Below are 20,180 nucleotides of genomic sequence, written 5' to 3'. Positions count from 1 at the left end.
GGCGCAGTGGTTAAGAATCCGCCTGCTAATGCAGGGGACGCAGGTTTGATCCCTGGTCCAGTAAGATCCCACATGCCGTGGAGCAACTAAGCCCGTGAGCCACAGCTACTGAGCCCGTGCATCTAGAGCCCGTGCTCCTCGGCAAGAGAAGCCACCGCAGTGAGAAGTCTACGCACCGCAACAAGGAGTAGCCCCCGCTTGCCGCAACTAGAGAAAAGCCCGCACACAGCAAGGAAGACACAACACAGCCATAAATAAATAAATAATTGAATCATAATAAAAAAAAGACTTGATTATAAGTGAAGAGTGTCTCTGAGTGTTTCTGTAGAAACAGGAGATTCTCTACCCCTACCTTCTCAAATCCATTTTAGGTCTGAAGCTGAGCCACTCGATGGGTGCAACCATGGCTCCTGGAATCAAACACATTGACCATAGATCAGAAAGAAGGGGTTTAGTCTGCTTCTGCACTCTTCTTATATGTTTGTCAAATATGAATATACTGTTATCCATCTACATACCCTAAAATAGTCAATTTTACTATGTATAAATTATACTTCATATGTAATTAAACTTGAATTTAAAAAAAATAAATCAGTGCTTGGGAAACAGGTTTCTATGAGGAAAGTCTGAAATAAATGGGTTTATTTAATTTAGAGAAGATAAATTTGGGAGTACTTTCATAATGTTGGAAATCTTAATGCCAGTTTTCCCCTCCACCTTAAGGGTCACTCTGCACCATTATATTTTGTAAAAAGGGAAAAACTTAGATTCAACCATGAGTAGTTTAGTTGGCGTCAGGATAGTGTGCAGTGGGCTTTGTCATGCCAATTTCAGAAGACGCACATAGGGTGGTTATCGGTCCATTGGAGTCCAATCTTTTTTAAGGACTTCTTGCCAGGATGATTTATGCAGATACACTTGTTATTCTTTTAAGTGTCCATGAGGTACCTGTTGGAAAATAAACACACACACACACACACACGCGCGCACACACACACACACACACACACACACACACACACCCCTATATGCATCTCCCAAGGACCAATATAAATTCTCAGAAATAATACGTACCAAACACATAAAAAGGAAGAAATTCCTTTCCCTAATTGACTTATAATTTATAAGGTTTAATCTGTCCACAGTAAAATTGGCTCTTAATCGCTCCATCACTGACCCCTCAATGGCAACTTCCTTAGCTACATGAGCACCCCTCTTGTTTCAAACCTTTAAGCCAGTGTTAGTGAAAATATGGTTCTCTCCCTTCTCCCAGTCTTTGGCTTGGTTGTACCTTTTGGCTCAACACCTACCAAGAGGTGAACCCAGTTTTTCAGGTAACATGTACAGTTTTCAACTTTATAATAGGGGGTATCCTGCTGTATGTAACCTTTTGGACTTATCTTTCACTTATGATTATATTGATAAGATTTATCCATATTGCTGTGTGGCATTGCAGTTCATAACTTTTCAGTGGTGTGTTGTCCATCTTCCATAGTTTGTTAATCTACTTCACCACTGAGGGGCATTTGTGTTACCAGGTTTTTACTGTTATGAACGGCCCTGCTGACAACATGAAATACCGGAGAAGACAGGGATCTGCAGGATCGCTTATAAATTCCTGGTAAGAATATAAATTGGGGTAACGACTCTGCTAATAGTTTGGCATTGCCTACTAAAGTTGAACACGCACATACCCTAAGCACTCAGCGATTCAGTCCTAAGCACACACTCCACAGAAATTAGTGCAATGTGCGATAGAGATGTAGAAAAGAACAGCCAAAGCAGTGGGGCAATGTATTTGGGAAAAGTTCAGAACCCTCAAGCTCAGGGAATGGGGCTGGGCTGGGCTGGGGGTGGAAGAGCCCTGAGGTGGAGAGCAGCAGCCTTCAGAAACCCAGTCAGGCACTCGCCCTCCACAGGATAACTCCTCCAGGCTTTACCCCCCGAGGGAGAAGCAGCTTTAAGAGGGAGATTGGATGTCATTCCTTGCCCCAAGAACTTGGAAATGGAGGAGTGGTGGGAAAATAACTGCCTGAGGTCAGTTAATCCCCACCTACCTTTCTCATCCTGACCTTTTAAACTGTGCTATTACTGTTGGGGACACCTGGAGCTGAGGTCCGAAGGCACTGGGTGTCCCAAGGCACTGGCGAGGGTGGAGCCAGGGCAGAGCCCAACCATATCCCCTCCTATTTTCTCCTTTCCACACTGAGCTGGACGGCCTCCTTCCTGGACCACCCTAGCCCCTCAGTCTGACACCAAATTCAAAACACTCCCATCCAGGGAGGTCTGTTTCCTCCATTTTCTCACCATAGTTTCTTCAACCGCAGTCTCTGAGGGGAAGGAACCCACAGTTGTTCAGCATCTGGGTGGGATGTGTGGGTGTTTTCAAGTTGACATCTCGGAGCGCACTTCATCGTTTCCTGCCTAAGAGTAGATGTGTGTCTTATGTAGACAGGTTTCTTGTGGTTGCCATTCCATGATTACTTTCTTTTTATAATTTTTTTAAAGACTTTTTTTTCTTTTTTCTTTTTTTCTGACAGCACAAGGGAACGATGTTTTAAAACGCTGGGTGGGACCTTCCCTGGTGGTCCAGTGGTTAAGATCCTACGCTTCCACTGTACGGAGCGCCAAGGGGGAGAAACACCAGGCTTAATGGTAAAATGTTGAACACTTTCTCTTTGAGATGCAACCAGACAAGGGTGTCTACCATCACCAATTTTGGTGATGATCGTATTAGATGTCCTAGCCAGTGGGGTAAAGCAAAAGAAAAAACAAAAGATATAGGGATGACAAAAGAATAAATAAAACTGTCATTATTCTCAGACGATGTAATTATATATGTACAAATCCAAAAGAATGGACAATTTTTGGAATTTGCAAGTGGGTTTAGCTAGTTTACTGAAATCAGTCAATTATGCAAAAATCAACTGAACTTCCAAACACCAAGAACAGTTGGAAAACAAAAATTTAAAAAGATGCTATTTACAGTGGCACCAAAATACATCAAATGCCTCTGAATAAACCTAACAAGATGTAGACTTGGAATTCAACAAGGCATAGATGCCTTATTTCAGAACAATGAGGAGAAAGTCTTGAATTTTCTTTTCTACTTTAGCTTGTTGTTCTGTCTTGGAAATAGAGCTTTCCCCTTGCTCTCCCTGAGGAGCACCCCTCCACCCTCTATTCACAGTGAGCCCAGGGTAAAGCCTCTACACCTGCTCACCTGTACCGCCCCAAAGGAGGTCTTCCCATTCAGTCAGGTGAGTGTCAACCCTTCTCAGAAGGATGTCGGCAAGAAACTCAGTGCTCTTCAAGGCTTCACTAGAAAAGGCCACCCGGACTTCCCTGGTGGTCCAGTGGTTAAGAATCTGCCTTGCAATGAAGGGGATGCCGGTTCAATCCCTGGTCAGGGAACTAAGATCCCACATGCTGTGGGACAACTAAGCCTGCGTGCCGCAATGAAAGATGCTGCGTGCCACAACTAAGACCCAATGCAGCCAAAAAAATAATAATAAATTCAAAATAAATAAATAAATATATTTTTTATAAAAGGCCACCTGTGGTTGTTTCTTCAGTCCCCAAAAGTATGATTGGGATGGACATACTTGGCAGTTGGAGTCACCCCTAGAATGGGTCCCTGGCCTGTGGAGTAAAAACTGTTATAGTGGAGATGGCCCCATGGAAGCCTCTGAAACTTCGCTTCCACACACCTGCCCCCACTGTCTCCAACCAAGATGATAAGTAAAAAACAATAGAACAGGGCTTCCCTGGTGGCGCAGTGGTTAAGAGTCTGCCTGCCAATGCAAGGGACACGGGTTGGAGCCCTGGTCCGGGAAGATCCCATATGCCGTGGAGCAACTAAGCCCGTGCACCACAACTATTGAGCCTGCGCTCCAGAGTCCGTGAGCCACAACTACTGAAACCAGTGTGCCTAGAGCCTGTGCTCCGCAACAAGAGAAGCCACCGCAATGAGAAGCCCACGCACCACAACGAAGAGTAGCCCCTGCTCGCCCCAACTAGAGAAAGCCCATGTGCAGCAACGAAGACCCAATGCAGTCAAAAATAAACAAATAAAATAGATACACATTAAAGAAATAAAAAATGTTAAAAAAAAAAAGACAATAGAACATTCTGGGCCTTGATTAGCCACTCCTAAGAATCTAAAGCATGCAGGGGTCGCTGTCCTCCCTATCATCTCTTCTCTTAGTTGGCCAACTTGGTTTCTACAAACTGGATGATAACTAGAATGGTGAATGGCTGCATAGCTAGTCAGGAGCCTGAAAGAATTAGAAGGTCTGTGGCAAAAGGAGATATTGGGCAGGGGCATTTGCATGAATATATGGAATAAAGACCACATGTTAAGATTTTCTCTATCCCATGTTAATGTCCACCAAAAAGCATCCACCCCAGAAGAGGCACTGAACAACCAAGAGGGCAAAATAACTTGGCCGGTTGACATCAGCCCAGCCTTTGACATTAGCCAGCTCACAAAAGGCACAATGGCACACGAGCAGAATGGCCACAGTGGCCGAGGTGGCAGCAGCTCCTTTGAAGGAGACAAGCACTCTCTGAGTACACGAGTGCCCACAGGAGTGCTGATCTGCGCTGTGAAAAGTCTGATTGTCCTGGAATTAATCTCGTTTCCTAGAGGCAAACCACAGAGACCTCTATATTCTCTCCTCTCTGCCAGCTCCTGGGAACCCATCTCAGCACTCTCCAGGTTGGATCCACAGTTAGTTATATGTTTAGGAGGAAAAACTATTTAATAATGAGACTTTGCCTTTTGACAGCATTTTAACTTATGATGAACTCAGAAAGGAAGCTTTTTTACATTTAATTTATTTCTCAGCTCTCATGCAACAGCCCTAGCAAAATTATGATCTCTTCTCTACAGAACAGAAACCAACACACAAAACTTAATAACTGTTAGGAGGGCAATAAGATACTGGGAAGTCAAGGCTAAAAGTCACATTTCTTCCAGGTCAGTACGTGAGCCTCCAAGTGGATGTCTCATGGCACAAGCACTTTTTTTTTTTTCTTTCTTTTTTTTTTGCGGTACGCGGGCCTCTGACTGTCGTGGTCTCTCCCGTTGCGGAGCACAGGCTCCGGACGCGCAGGCTCAGCGGCCATGGCTCACGGGCCCAGCCGCTCCGCGGCACGCGGGATCCTCCCGGACCGGGGGCACGAACCCCTCGTCCCCTGCATCGGCAAGCGGACCCCCAACCACTGCGCCACCAGGGAAGCCCGGCACCAGGACTTTTAAGGAAGAGATTCTTGAGGTTCTGGGTTTCCCGACTTCCCTTTGCCAATCTCTGGTTAGAAATGTGTGTATCTCTATGTGTCAGGGGTTGTGCAAAGGTGATAAGCTGGATGAGAAGAGGAAGATGATTGGTGGAAAGTTAATTTCTCACCTAACAGGTAAGTGACTTGCCAAGGTGACAGTCTGAGTAGTCAGAGCTGAGGTCTCCCAACAGCATGTTTAGGAGTGTTTCTAGATGTACTCCTTGTTTGGCCTCTTCACCTCCACCCTCGTCCCCACAGGACCACGATTAACCTAGTTCCCCAACAAAAGTCCAGATTATTCATTCACTTCTTCACATTTGCCATATGTGATTTTTTTCCAAGTGGCATTGATTTTACTGCCCCAGTGTTCTCCGCAAAGGAACGGTAAACATTTTTCTGGTCAAACTTTTTTGGTTTACATCATCTTTTATTTTATTATAGTCCATAAATATATACAAATTAAATCATTAAAGAATTCATAGTCTCCAAAGTTCAGGAATCTACTACTGTACTTTGCTCTGTCGTGTCAAATATTAAAACACGAGACGTAAAACTTCCAACTTAATAAATATTCCATTTGAAGCTGAAATTGAGTAGAATAAATGAAGTGCTTTCAGAAATCTCAAGTAAGGAATTAACAGGCTAGAGGCTAAATCTTGACAGGGTTTGATTATCACTTGGATTACTCTTATTACTCATTTACTTTATTTATACCTCTGAATGGAATGCAGAGTCTTCCTTTGGCGGGTATAATAGAGCTTTAACAGAAGGGACACTTCCATTCATTCTGTGTAACTCCGGACATTTATCTTGCTGTAAAATGCTCGTCTCTCATGTCTTGAGCCTCTTACTGAGCAGTGAATGTTTATCTGTGCACAACCCATTTCTTTTTAGGCTGGGATTTTCTCTGGGGTCCGGGCTGCCGTCACTGAGCGATTCCGAGTGGGCTTCCTCAGGCATCTGCAAGACAGACATGGGAACTCCAGCAGGCAGCCTGCCTCTAACCCGCCCAGCCTCCAGGCTCCGCAGGGCTGACTCCACAAGCCAACAGGCAACACGGCACGTGGGAGAATACAACACAACACAACACAACACAACACAACACAGCAATGCCCCTTGTTCCTCCCTAACTCTGATTACTACTATTTTCCACAGACATCTGAAATGTGATGTCAACCTAAAATCTGGGACTGCAAGTCAAAATTTCAGAAACACGTGCTAACTTCAAAGTGGGATTTCTGGTGGGAACTCCCTTTTTTGTAATCTCCTTTTCTTTCTTTCTTCTTCTTTTTTTTTTTTTTATGTATTTATTTATCTGGCTGCGCCGGCATGTGGGATCTTTGCTGCAGCATGCGAACTCTTAGCTGCGGCATGTGGGATCTAGTTCCCTGACCAAGTCCCTGTAAGCTCCTTTTCAATGCTTGCTTGGTCCTGACAATTGTGATTCTGTCCCAGACTCAATAAGCCACTCTCAGACAGCAGAGAGGCAGTGATTTCTAGCATTGGTTTGTGTTTGCACCAAGAGACAGAAGCGTCCTGTTAGCAAATCACTCGCTCTCTCATTCAAAGGGCCTCATGTTTTTCACTCAGGAAAAGGACTTTGCTGACTACACTGGATGTGCAGGCGGGCTTGAGTGTTCCTTTATGCATCGAAGTCATAAACAAATAATTAATTATGCAACAAAGGCTCTCAAGTTTTTGCCTTTCTGTCTCCCGACCAAGGGAGCGCTTTCTCACACCCTGGGCAGCTCAGGGAGAGAATGGGGAAGCCCTCTGCTGGAAGCACATCAAATGCAGAAACTAGGCCACTCCATGCCAAATGGTTCCCAGGCCCCGCCGCCAGTCGAAGTTTCTTCTTTAGTTCACTTCAGGACCAGACTCTGACATTTTGGAGTCACACTGCTGATGCTTTTGCTGACTAAAGAGCGGTGTGTGGAACTTTGAGTCAGTGTCAGACATCCCTCAGACAAACAGGAAGGAGCTTAGGACATCTGTTATCTCTCTCTGTATTTTGAAGGCCCTCTTTGCAAGCCCGAGGGGGTTTTTGGACTTTTTCTGGCGGGGAGCGGAGTGTAGGAATGATCCTGGAAGAACGGTTCTTTGGCTTTATTCTTGTCAAGTGGTGAGGCGCTTGCCTTAACTGTGCACTCAGAATTGTAACAGTAAGCCAACTCTAGCAAAGGTGCGTTTTATTCTAGAGGTCATTGTGCAATCTTTTTAAATTTGCACTCCTTTTTCTTAAATTCCCCCCATTTTAAACTTTTGCCCTAAATATTAGGTAACTGCCTCTTACCTTGGTTCTGCGCGGAGTATTCTCAGAGATCACACTCTCAGTTTTGGCTCCGACAGCTTCTTCTAAACCTATGTCAAGGAAGATACAACGGACAAGACAGAAGAACATAAAAGTCCTTAAAAAAAAAAAAAACCACCCTACCCTATTTTGGTAACTAGAGGGACACCCTGAAAGAAAACTAGAGAGGTACATGCTTTTAAAAAGTGTCGCTGTTACAATAGCTGCTTTTAAACTTTTATTGTAGCATTTCATCGTTACAAGCGGCGCTGAGCCTATGTTAGCTCTGCCTTGCTCACTTTGTTAAAAAAGAATTCTTTAGCCACACCACTAAAAATGCTCAAGCTCTGAGCTGAATTTTAAGTAATAGTGACGGATTTGCCCCAACCTATAGTCTCTTCCACCTGTCCCTTCAAGGCACCAGAGGCATCAGGACTGCTGGCCAAGTTTGGGTGTCTTTTGGTCCAAAGACAGTGACCGTATTACGAATAACTTGGGGCTGACTCTCAACTTTCCAAATAATAATGATCTATTTTGTATGCTGTACTGATTCCTAGCTTAGCCTTATCCCAACCCCAAGAGGCTGAGAGGGAGCAGAGAAGTAGAATCTTAAAAATATGACTAAAAGCTCTAACATTTGACAGTGCTTTATGTGTTTCAATATGGTTTTACTTTGTTACCTTACTTGTTAATCTCAATTTATGCTCATAACAGAAAAATAAATGAACCTAATTAGTTAACAGAGGTAAACAAAAGATGAATTCCTATGACAGGCTATAATTCTGAATGACAAACATAAGTCTTCAAAAATTAAATTGTAATAAGTGAAATACAAAGTCAAATGATAACTATATAACTATATTAACCTATAACCTTTATATATATATTTCTTTTTTAAGATTTTTTGATATGGACCATTTTTAAAGTCTTTATTGAATTTGTTACAATATTCCTTCTGTTTTATGTTTTGGTTTTTTGGCCCTGAGCCATATGGAATCTTAGCTCCCTGACCAGGGATCGAACCTGTACCACCTGCATTGGAAGGCAAAGTCTTTACCACTAGACTGCCAGGGAGGTCCCTAGCTTACAATTTTTATTAACAGCATTTCCCATATTTTCATAGTACAAAGCTCAAAGACTCTTACACTGCAGCGTCTGTGGTGCATGGTACAATGAAGACATGCAATTATTTTTAAAAAGTGAAAATAAATGATAATATAAGTGTATACAATCATTTCCACCCTCCTTCACTTCTGCCAGTGCAAGTTGCACTGTCATGTCTGACCAGAGTGTGGGTGAGGGCATCTTATTTAAAGATCTGTGGACAGACCTGTTAGAATCTCATCCAGCTGGTCCACCATAAACTTGGCATCTTCTTCAGTGAAGCACATAGGTGGTTTTATTTTAAGCACATTCCTGTGAGGTCCATCAGCACTGAGAAGCACTCGCTTTTCTTTCATCCTAATGAGTGCAGGAAATACATGCGAGTGCATATAAGTGATAACTAAGATTATTTCAGAAGGATGTGAACAGAGAGCACTTTCATATTCGCATGCAAGAAGCCCACATTTGTAATTGCACGAGTCTTAAGCTTGTCTCATTTGGGGAGATGAGAGGAAGTAAAAAAAAGCATTCAAGCCAAGATACCAAATGGTGAGGGGTGTGTTTACTTGTAGATGATGTGCTGAGCTTCAGCTGTGGCGGGGGTCCTTTCCTGATGGTCCTTCACTAAGTCAATTCCAATAAAAAGGCCAACGCCCCTGAGGGGGGTAAAGAAAGGGAACTTGACACACTTTATTAAGCACTGCATGGTCACAAAAAATTAACACTGTCCTCAAACTTCAGTTTGATTTGAAGCTGAATGTGATTCTCTTTAAAGGGTAGTTGTTATTAGTTCTAATTAATCCAAGATACCAATCTAGTGTCCACAGGACTTCCTAGTTTTTGAATCAAGTTAGTTTTTGTCAACCAGTTTTTCTTTCTTCTCTTAATTGTAAAAAAAAAAAAAATGATAAGGCTTAAAAACAACCTTGTCATGCTATTTAACTTCTCAAGACATCAACTATGACAAATCTTTAATCTTTACATATATATATGAAAATGTTTTCATATATATATGAAAAATAGTGAGTTTTCTTGGATGTCATTTTTAATATTTTTAATAGATCATTTAGAGTTACCTTAAGTTCCTTCTTCTCGTCTTTTGCCTGCTGAAATGATCCTGGCTTAATTTTTTTCAAAAAAGTATAAAAATCAGGAAAGATATATACCCAAAAGTTAACAGTGATGATATCTGGGTTCTGGATGGAAAAATGAGTTTTGTTTTTTCAGTGTTTCTAGATCTGCTTTTGTGTTAACTTGTTTTAGATTTATAAGATAAAATATAACAAATTTTCATTTGGACAAATGAATAACTGCACGACAACTTTACGATAAATATACCTGATATCTCCTATCAAAGTATGTTTAGCCTTCTGCTTGTTCAGTAACTTGGTAAGATAATTCCCTACTCTTGTGGCATTTCCCTGAAGGTCTTCATTTTCAATTACATCCAGGATGGCCAAACCAACAGCAGAGGATACTGGATTTCCTCCATACTGTGGAAAAACGATAAATGAGAAAATAGAATAGTTGAATTTGTGGTATTGCTTCATCTATGAGAAATTTGGCTCATACATGAGCAAGTAAAGATATAATTTCAATAAAAATTTCCCCTGTGATATTAGTTTCTTAGATTTAGAATATAACATGATTCTATTCATTTAAGATTGAGAATAAAATTCTAAATTATATATAGCTGCAAAACTGGTATGAAGGATTATTGGGGAATTTATAAGTTCGTCCAAATGAAAAACAGACATTGTGTTGGGAATTAAGGATTTTAGAGTGTGGTTTAGTTAGGGGGATGTGGGTTTCAGTGCTTGAATATCTGTGTGAAAAAACCTAAGCAATGACATTTTCTCCAAATAATTTATGTTCTTAGATTTGACTCTAACTTTTAGCTGTAACAAGTCCTATTATACATACTGCACAAACTAGAATAACCTTTCCAAACTTAAAGCTTATAACTTTTAGGGGTAAAATCAAGGAAATAAAATTTCCCAAAGATAGAATTTTAGTTAGTATCTCCTATGACAGCCCTGTAACATTTATAGTAGTGAATCATCTAAGTGAAGTGTTTTGGGAATTTAAATGTGACACAAAACAAAAAAGATCATATTATCTGTTAATGAAATATCATAACCTCTAGAGTTTAGCAGGGCAGCCATCTGTCATTGGAACAATTAATAGAAACATTTTAGGAAGGGGAAAGATACACAAGAAAAAAATACAAGGAGGATTGTGTCAGATAGAATGAAATATGGTTAGATCAAAATTTGGCTAGGGTCCTGGCGTGGTTAGCTGGCAACAGTGAGATTTATTCTTTATTACATTGGAAAGAAACATAAGAACATGCATTATTTTTCCATCTTAGCATTAAAGTGGGGAGGTCAAATTTTACCGTATTGAAATATTCCATCCCAGAGCTGCTGAAGGCTTCTGCGATTTCTTTGGTTGTTACCACGCATGCCACTGGGTGGCCATTGCCCATTGGTTTTCCCATTGTGACGATGTCTGGAACGAAATCTTCACCAAACATTTGGAAGCTCCAGAAATGTGTCCCAACTCGGCCAAAGCCTACTTGAACTTCATCAGCTATAAACACACCTCCTGCTCCGTGTACATATCTGAAAAGCAAAAGGGCAGCCTGATGCCTTCAGGTCACTGAGAGTCCCCAAACCCTCCCATAAGATACAGACTATTGAAAACTTTAAAAATGTTGTTAACCTGAAGTCTATAATCTTTGTTAAAAACATTTCAGTGTTCAAATCCCCAATGACATCTATGTGATATCATTGACTTTGAAACATAATCACATAATTTCCAGATTAGATATATTCTATATTGTTTGGGTTTGTGCTACTTAAAGTAAGCTCTACTAAAGTTTTTTTTTTTTTTTTTTTTTTTTTTTTCAGTACGCGGGCCTCTCACTGTTGTGGCCTCTCCCGTTGCGGAGCACAGGCTCCGGACGCGCAGGCTCAGCGGCCATGGCTCACGGGCCCAGCCGCTCCGCGGCATGTGGGATCTTCCCGGACCGGGGCACGAACCCGCGTCCCCTGCATCGGCAGGCGGACTCTCAACCACTGCGCCACCAAGGAAGCCCTACTGCAGTATTTTAATAGGGAAGAAAAAGAAGTGAACAAGAAGTAGTGTTCAGCAGGTTTAATCGTCAAATTTTTACTGATTAGTAAAGCTTGGACACCAACTAATCAGAGAAGAGGCCAGGTGGGTAGTGGAAGCACAGCTCTGGAGGCTGCCCTGCTGGACCTTGTGTAAACCCTTTATTTGCTGGATCTTGGAAAGGTGGAGGAGTTCCAGGAGTCCTGGGTGGCAGGCACTCCCAAGTGGCTATTTACCAGCTAGTCTGGAAGTATTTCAATATCTTAACAACCAGGATGGCCCTACAGAATTGTCACAGTGCCTTCAGTTTGACCAAGGATGCCCAAGTACATACTCTGCCACTTTCTGGAAGTAGCCTGCTGGAGGAATTATTTGTCCGCCACAACTCTGCATGGATTCAGCAATAAAGGCAGCAATCTATACAAGAGAAGATGGGGTCAAAGTCCATTAGGTCCTCCTCCCGTTACCCCCTAAAAAAAGAGGACTTCTTACGGAGAAGGTGACTTAAAAAATGGTTGGGAATGGATCCATGGCAAGAGACAAATTGGCCATTTGATTAAAAAGATGTCCACGCTGGAAATGCAAGAATTCTGAAGCATTAGTTTCTGAAATTTTAGGGTACCAATGAAACCATCACGAGAAAACCATCACGAGAAAACCATCACGAGAAAATGTCCACCCTCACGAGAGGGTGCCTTCCAGTTCTCCATTATTAATTTAAATGCAGTGTTTTCATTAGGAACAACTGAATAAGACTGATGTTTTGATTAGTCTTTAATATGAACCTCTAAAAATTTACCCAGGTTCCAAACACATCACTGGGGTGCCTGTTTGCTCAGCTTGGTAAATTAGGACTGCCCGAACCTGGAATTTGCACTAAGGAGATGAGAGGGTGACTGGTGGCCACGAACCTTAGTTATTGTGCTGTATTTCTGGTTCTTGCCCTGAACCAGGCTTACAACTTAACAAAATTAGGCAGTTCACAAAGGAACTAAAGAGGATGTGTTCTAGAGGCTAAGAAAGGAGACGTAAAAACAGGTAACACTAAATTAAGAGAAAGCATAGAAATAGTATGAGATAAGAAGTCAAGCAATCAACTATACTTCAATTAAGAAAAAAAAAGGGGGGAACTAACGTTCTAGTCCAGACTACGTCTTTTAAGATATGAAAAACGAATGGGAAGAAAAGAAGAAATAGTTAAGAAAGGCAAATGACTTTCCAGTCATTAAGATAAAAATACTTGAACTGGAAAACACACAGGCTTCATTTTTATCTCAATTAAAAAGCTTTTTTTATTGCCATGTTGATGTCATAAGCCAATTGAAAGGCAAAGCATGTGTCAAATCATGTAAGTAACTCCATGTAAGTAACCCCTGAAGGGGCTGAGAATTACCGTTAAGCTAAAGACAGTAGGGTGAAGACTGAGAAAATGGAAACTCTTTTTTTCCTAGTTGGGAGGATTCTGGTTTGTTTTAGAAGTTCAGACCCAAATTGGAAGAACATGTTCCTGCCTTGTCTTACGCAGGCTCTTCGGTTTCAGGAAAGTTGACCCAGTTCTAGGGAAGAGCCAAGGCTCCCCGGGTCCAGGAGTCTGCAGTGGCCCCAAGGCCCCAGGGCCACCCTGCCTCTTCCCTCCCTTCACCTTATATTAGCCCCTCGTGCTACTCTCAGTTGGAATGTTCTGTCCGTGAGCTATCACCTTTCTTAATTTTCTCCTCCTATCACTTTGGACCAGAGCCTGCATCCCAGTGGGAAAGTCAGAATTAGCCCACCAGTTCTGAAACAGGTATAGTAATTACATTTCCAGGATAAATAAAAACAGTCTTAGAGGCATGACTATAATAATGTACTTTTTGAAATATGAACTAAGTAAAAACGTAACTAGAGAAGAACAGAAAGCGATTTGAGATCTAATCCTTTCCCACCTCTCCAATGTAACACAATGATTTCAATCTATTTTATAAAAGATATTAAAGTGTTTCCAAAGCTATAAATACAAACCTTCCTTCCACTGTTATGAGTTTCGTCAATAATTTTCTTCACTTCGTCGGCATAAGCACTGGCCGGGTCTGTATGGTCTTCTCTGTATTTTCCTCTGTAAGTATCTGGAGCTGGTGCCTGAAAACATCAAAACATAACAGTTTCTCATGATTTGTCTCCTGGACAAATGAGCTTTTAAGAAAGGGCCTTTCCCTCCAGGAGCATAATATTGTAGAAAGGTGACTCGTGGACTTAAGTGACTCTAGGTTCTTTTGCTCTTTTTTCTTAACATTTCTGAATTCTGTGAGACTTGAAATCTTTGCATTGTGAACAGGAACTTGGATTTGCTCCTAGGCCCTTAGAAGTCAAGATTGCATCTCTAGTCACATAAGGGACAAATTCAAACAACAAGTGTGATTATGTTATTTGAAATTTCAATGAATGGAAACTGTATTAACAATTCTATATTGAAAATAAACCAACACTTACCAACTATATAGCAAACTGTAATCATTCAGAAAGCTAGAGTGCCTTAGCACTAATTTCAGATCTTAAAATTTTGAAAGAATGTATTAATGATTCTCTTAAAAAAGTCTACTGATCCTTAATTAAGCCAAATGAGTTTTACTGTTTCAACAGCTTGGTTTCTTTATTTTCTTTGTTACATGATATTTATTTTACTTAATAAATTTACATAATAATTTAGCATAGAGTAATTTTAAGACAGTCATACACACTTGATGCAACTCTGAGTTTCAAATAGGCTTCAGCGATAGAAAAAGTAATTTAAACATCAAGGGGCAAGAAAAATAAAATGAGAGCTGTGAATAAGAGCTATCACTACCTCTATACTAATTTGTATGGTACTCATCAATGGATTTGAAACCACATCTTGTCATTAACTAGCTCTTTGACTTTAGCAAACAGATCTTTGCTAAAGATCTGTAACTGCTCTAGATCTTAGTTTCCTTTTTCATGGTTTCATTTCAATGCAAGGATTGGACTGGGTTATCACTGGGCACTCTTCCAGTAGTAACATTCTGATTCTTGGATTCCAAGATACTTACCACATGCACAAATTCTTTCTTGACATCTTTGCCCTTTTGAAATTTATATGGACTGATCTCAATTAAAGATGATAGGTGACCATGGTAAGCACTGAAAAGAAAAAGGACAGTAACCAAAATCACTCAAAGAAGGATGCTTCTCTAGTATATGAAAAATAGTACTGCACATCATCCAGGGAGAATCTCAACATTGGTGCCAGATTTAACTATATGGAATCTAATTTTTCACGGTAGGACTGGCCATTAATTTGTCCCACTCTCCTGATCCAGGTAATAAAACACATAGAAAGCCAAGTATGTAACCTCATAGACAGTTATTTTTAGCAGGAAAAAACTTAATTTCTTTGGATTGCATTAGCTCTGCTAAATTAGATTATCTAAATGTAAAACATTAATTTCTATAGCTTCATGAGAAATTTCAGATGTATGTATTCTTTAAATGTATTTGATAGTTACATTCTAGTAAATTTTAAAAACAACTTTATATCACAGAATGGGCTGTGTTTCTGTCTGGGATGGTTTCAAAGGGATATCCAATTGCTCAAATGAAAGTTGGTAAGGAACAGGAGGTCTTTTCTAAGAGAACTAAGATTAAGAGGTAATCAAGTGGCTATGAAATTCCTTTCTTTCACTTAAAATACAGATGGCTATGATATTCCCTTTTATGTTTCTTGCCCAGAGCTATATAATTGGGAGGCCTGGAAAAGAAATAATAAAAGGCCCACGAATAGATAAAGCAAAGAGGGAGGACTTCCCCTACCGTAGATTAAAACATGCTAAAGCCATAGTAATGAAATTAGTACGGTATTGGAATAAGAACAAAGTCACGACTGGGACAGAAGTGAGCTCAGAGACACAGCCGTACATAAATGGTAACACAGCGGCCTCTTGGTGGAGTCAATATGAAGAGCAGTTATAGAGGCAGTAGAAGAAAATAAAGAAGAACATCTTTGTGATCTGAGGGGTGGGGATGGGTGTGTGTGGGGGGAGAGATATTAACAAAACTTAGAAAACCAAACCATAGGATGAAAATGTCAACTATTTGATTTAATCAAATTTTTGGAGGCTGGACGATACCATGGACAAAGTTAAAAGACAGATGATAGATTGGGAAAAAACATTTGAAATGTCTCAAACTAAAAGAGATTAATGTCCAAATGGTGGTTCTTAAGTCTATCTGCATATTAGCATCACTTGGGAAACTTTAAAATCTATACCGTTTCCTGGAATCCACCTCTAGAGATTTTCTCTCACTCTCTTTTTTTTTTTTCTTCTTTTTTTTTTGCGGTACGCGGGCCTCTCACTGCTGTGGCCTCTCCCGTTGCGGAGCACCGGCTCCGGATGCGCAGGCTCAGCGGCCATGGCTCACGGGCCCAGCCGCTCCGCGGCATGTGGGATCCTCCCGGACCGGGGCACGAACCCGCGTCCTCTGCATTGGCAGGCGGACTCTCAACCCCTGCGCCACCAGGGAAGCCCTCTCTCTTTTTTTAATTTTTAAAAGTTTTTGGCTGAGCCGTGCTGCATGCAGGATCTTAGTTCCCCGACCAGGAATCAAACCAGCAACCCCTGTGTTGAGAACTCAGAGTCTTAACCACTGGACTGCCAGAGAAGTCCCTAGAGATTCACTTTAATTGGTCTGGAGTGGGACCTGGGCGCTGGCATTAAGAAAAGAAAATTTCCCCAGGTAATTCTAAAACACAGTCAAGGCTGAGATCCTCTCATCTAAACTATGCATGCAAAAGCAAGGATGGAAATCCCAACAGAAAAATGGGCAAAGAATATAAACAGGTAATTCTCAGAAAGGAAGTCACAAATGCATAATAAGCATATGAATAGATACTCAAACTCATAATTAGAAATTGCAAATAAAAACAACACTGATAGGGACTTCCCTGGTGGCACAGTGGTTGAGGGTCTGCCTGCCAGTGCGGGGAACACGGGATCAATCCCTGGTCTGGGAGGATCCCACATGCTGCAGAGCAACTAGGCCCGTGTGCCACAACTACTGAGCCTGTGCTCCAGAGCCCAAGCCACAACTACTGAAGCCTGCATGCCTAAAGCCCGTGCTCTGCAACAAAGAGAAGCCACCGCAATGAGAAGCCCTCGCACTGCAGTGGGGAGTTGCCCCCGCTTGCTGCAACTGGAGAGGGCCTGGGCGCAGCACCGAGGACCCAGCGCAGCCAAGAATAAACAAACAAACAAATAAGTAAATTTATGAAAAGGGAAAAAAAATCCTGAAAATTAAAAAAAAAAACCCAACAACCCTGATATCATTTTATACCTATTAGACGGCAAAAATTAAGAAAAAAAAAAACAAGGTAGGATATTCTTAGTTTTTGGTGAGGATACGTGAAAATTGGACATTTCACGCACTGGGAAGAGCATGCAACCACCTTGGAGACTGATCTGGCAGGATCTGGTCAAATCAACAATGTTTACCGTACCCTGTACCCCTATGGCCTAGCAATCTTTTTTCTGGGTGCTTTATCCCCAAGAAATTCTCAGAAAGGTTCATAAAGGCACATGTACAAGGGCCCTCATTGCAGTGTTGCTTGTGGTAGCTGGGAGTAAAGGGCAGTCACAGTATCTATTCTGTGGCAGGCAGGCAGAATCACGCCTCCCCTCCCTAAAGATGCCCATGTCCTAAGCCTCAGAACCTAAGAATGTTACATGGTAAAGGGGACCTTGCAGATGTGATTAAATTAAGGATCATGAAATGGAGCGATAATCCTGGAGGGTCAAATGTTATCACAAGAACCTTTATAAGTGAAAGAAGGCAGCAGGAGGATGGTGGTCAGAGATAGACGAGGTGATGTGAGGATGGAAGCAGAGGCTGGAGTGATGTAATGTCTGGCTCTGAAGATGAAGGAGGGGACCACAAGCCAAGGAATGCAGGCAGCCTCTAGAAGGTGGAGGCAAGGAAACAGATTCTTCCCTAGTGTCTTCAGAAGGAGTGCAGCCCTGTTGAACCTTGATTTTAGCCCAGTGAGACCCATTTTGGACATCTGACCTCTAGAACTATAAGAGAATATATTTATGTTGCTTAAGCCACTATGTTTATGATAATGTGCTGTAGCAACAATAGAAAATGAATACACCAACCAGCACATAAAACAAGAGAAGCCTATAGAAGGGTAAGAAATGAGGTGCCTGTTCAATTCAACCCTTTGTGTCTGAGATTAGTGGGGTGGAGAGGTAGAAAAAAATTTTAAATCTCACTGAAGATGGAAGTTATCAAATTTCTTGTTTAAAATATAATGAATTCATTTTTGAGAAGTAAAACTAAATAGTGACTATTAAAAATCACAAATTAATGAGAAAGAACTATTTTCACTTGGCTATCTGTTGTCTTTAAAATTTGCTCTAGGGAGTTCCCTGGAGGTCCAGTGGTTAGGACTCCACACTCTCACTGCCAAGGGCCCGGGTTCAATCCCTGGTCGAGGAACCAAGATCCCACGAGCTGCATGGTGTGGCCAAAAAAAGAAAAAAAATATGCTCTAAATTGTTATCTTTTAAATTCATTAGGTGAATAATCACAATTGTGACATGAATGCTTGGATTTTTAAGAAATTATATTTTTATTCTGAAAAAGATGGAGTTACACACACATTGCAGTGGCTCAATGAACAGTTAAATGTGTGAAGAGTAAACCCTGATTCATGCAAAGCCCATGAGACCATGACCACAGCACCCAAAAGAGCCTCTAAGTACTTGGAAGGAATTAAGTGTCCTTAGGCCTGAGCTGGCCTTGACACCTATACGTAACAAAAAAGAAAATCCTTGCGCCATATATCCAGCCTCCTCCATACATGCTTATGGTATTAGTATGGAGAGGATCAATATAATTTTGTCTCTGAAGGCATTTCCTGCTTAGAAGTCTTGTGTTCAAGACTTACTGGTCAAGAGTGATCACGTCTTGGTGGCCTCTGAACTGCCGAGCCAGGCGTAAGGCTAAGTCATTGGCTTCAGATCTATTAAGAGAGCGGAGAGAAAGGGACAATGTGACATAAGCCCTTTTAAAAATCTTTCAAACCATTATTTACAAAGTTGAGGATTCCAAAGTCTGTTTAACTTCGAGATTATTCTTTGTACTACTCCAGGTCCTGTCACCTCCAGTCTTTGGTGACACTGCTCTCTCTCTAAGGCTAATCACTCTTTGACAGTATAGGATTCTTCATAAGTGAAAGTCAAATATTATATTTAATTTATTGAAGGCAAGAATGCCTTAGAACAACAAATTAGATCCGAAAATGTCCTAATTCTTTACAAAGAAAAAAGAAAAATCTTCTGGTTATAAACCAATCTTCTGGTTATTGGATTTTAAGGTATCTCACTGAAAAGAGAAAATGGATCACAGAATCATAATAGAACATTCACAGGATTTCTAATAGTTTTAACTCATATATATCATTTTAAATTTATGCTGTATAGACAGATTTCCTCCCACTATAACATTGTACCAGTGAGCTTTTCTCCTGTCATTAAACATGTATTTTCAAAAACATACTTTTTAATGTCTGTATAATATTCCATAGAATGGACATATCTATTCACTTGAATTGACTCATTCCTTCTTTGTGTTTGTGTTGGGGAAATGCTTACTGCCTAAGGAAACAAATCAATCAAAAATCTTATAATACTTATATAACTTGTTTAGTAGTTCTTTTTTTGCCAAAATTCCTTATTCATGCTTTGAAAGAACTATCTAGGTTCATCTAGCTTCTTTAGCTACTTACTCTATTGCCCAAAGAAGTGGGTGCCGTTTGACTAGTTAGGTTTTCTCACACGAACACCAGACTTGGATATTTTTGCCAATATTTTGTTACAACGCAAGTAATCCATCCTTTAGGGATACTTAAGGGTACGCTTTCCCCATCTTTCACCAAGGAAGCTGTGGTAATAAAAAGCTGAGTGGCATGCACTCGTTAATCATGGGACTGTTGTTATAGGCTGTGTCAGGAGTCCTGGAACATGCTGTCAGGTATCTTATCTACAAAGGGCTGGTGGGTCAAAGCAAAAGAACCAGAATGGTCAGGTCCCCCATGTGGGGTCATTAGTAAACGGCAAGAATCTTGGGAAACCTTTTTAGATATTTGTGCTCCACCAGCAATCAAACAGAAAAGGGAGGAAACAAAGAGATTGGTGGGAATGGGGATGCGTAGAAAACCTCAGAACATACCCTGAATTTGTAAAATAGCACACAGAGAGTCTGTCCGGCAGGGTTGCTGACAGGCGCTTGGCATACTCAACAATGTTGTCGTGGAGGAATCGAGAATTTGTATTTAGTAGTTCCATCTGTTTCTGGGCAGCTTTGACCACTTCTGGGTGGCAGTGTCCCA

General features: G+C 41.1%; 1 protein-coding gene across 1 annotated transcript; it reads right to left on the bottom strand.

Annotated features, from left to right (window-relative positions):
* Positions 1 to 5,702: 5,702 nt before the first annotated feature.
* On the bottom strand, positions 5,703 to 20,180 carry ETNPPL (ethanolamine-phosphate phospho-lyase). Its single transcript, XM_033857447.2, has 11 exons — positions 20,021 to 20,180; positions 18,738 to 18,812; positions 14,842 to 14,932; positions 13,796 to 13,912; positions 12,129 to 12,211; positions 11,076 to 11,301; positions 10,016 to 10,170; positions 9,244 to 9,333; positions 8,904 to 9,034; positions 7,577 to 7,644; positions 5,703 to 6,243 (listed from the first exon to the last, which is right to left on the bottom strand). Exons 1-11 carry the CDS (start codon positions 20,134 to 20,136, stop codon positions 6,115 to 6,117), a joined length of 1,281 nt encoding a protein of 426 aa, XP_033713338.2. The 5' UTR covers positions 20,137 to 20,180; the 3' UTR covers positions 5,703 to 6,114.

Source organism: Tursiops truncatus, chromosome 5 (assembly GCF_011762595.2).
Source record: "Tursiops truncatus isolate mTurTru1 chromosome 5, mTurTru1.mat.Y, whole genome shotgun sequence".
NCBI classification, from domain to species: domain Eukaryota; kingdom Metazoa; phylum Chordata; class Mammalia; order Artiodactyla; family Delphinidae; genus Tursiops; species Tursiops truncatus.
Note: the sequence above shows the minus strand (reverse complement) of the source record. Positions and strands in the feature narration are given on the sequence as shown.

What these genes read in the sequence shown, in the direction of transcription:
- ETNPPL (XM_033857447.2), bottom strand. Translation starts at nt 20,136, where the DNA reads ATGGAACTACTAAATACAAATTCTCGATTCCTCCACGACAACATTGTT. An exon ending in AGAAAGAATTTGTGCATGTG is followed by an intron (nt 13,913 to 14,841) that starts GTAAGTATCTTG and finishes TGATGTTTTCAG; the next exon opens with GCACCAGCTCCAGATACTTA. An exon ending in GCTGGATGAGATTCTAACAG is followed by an intron (nt 7,645 to 8,903) that starts GTCTGTCCACAG and finishes TCCTTGACATAG; the next exon opens with GTTTAGAAGAAGCTGTCGGA.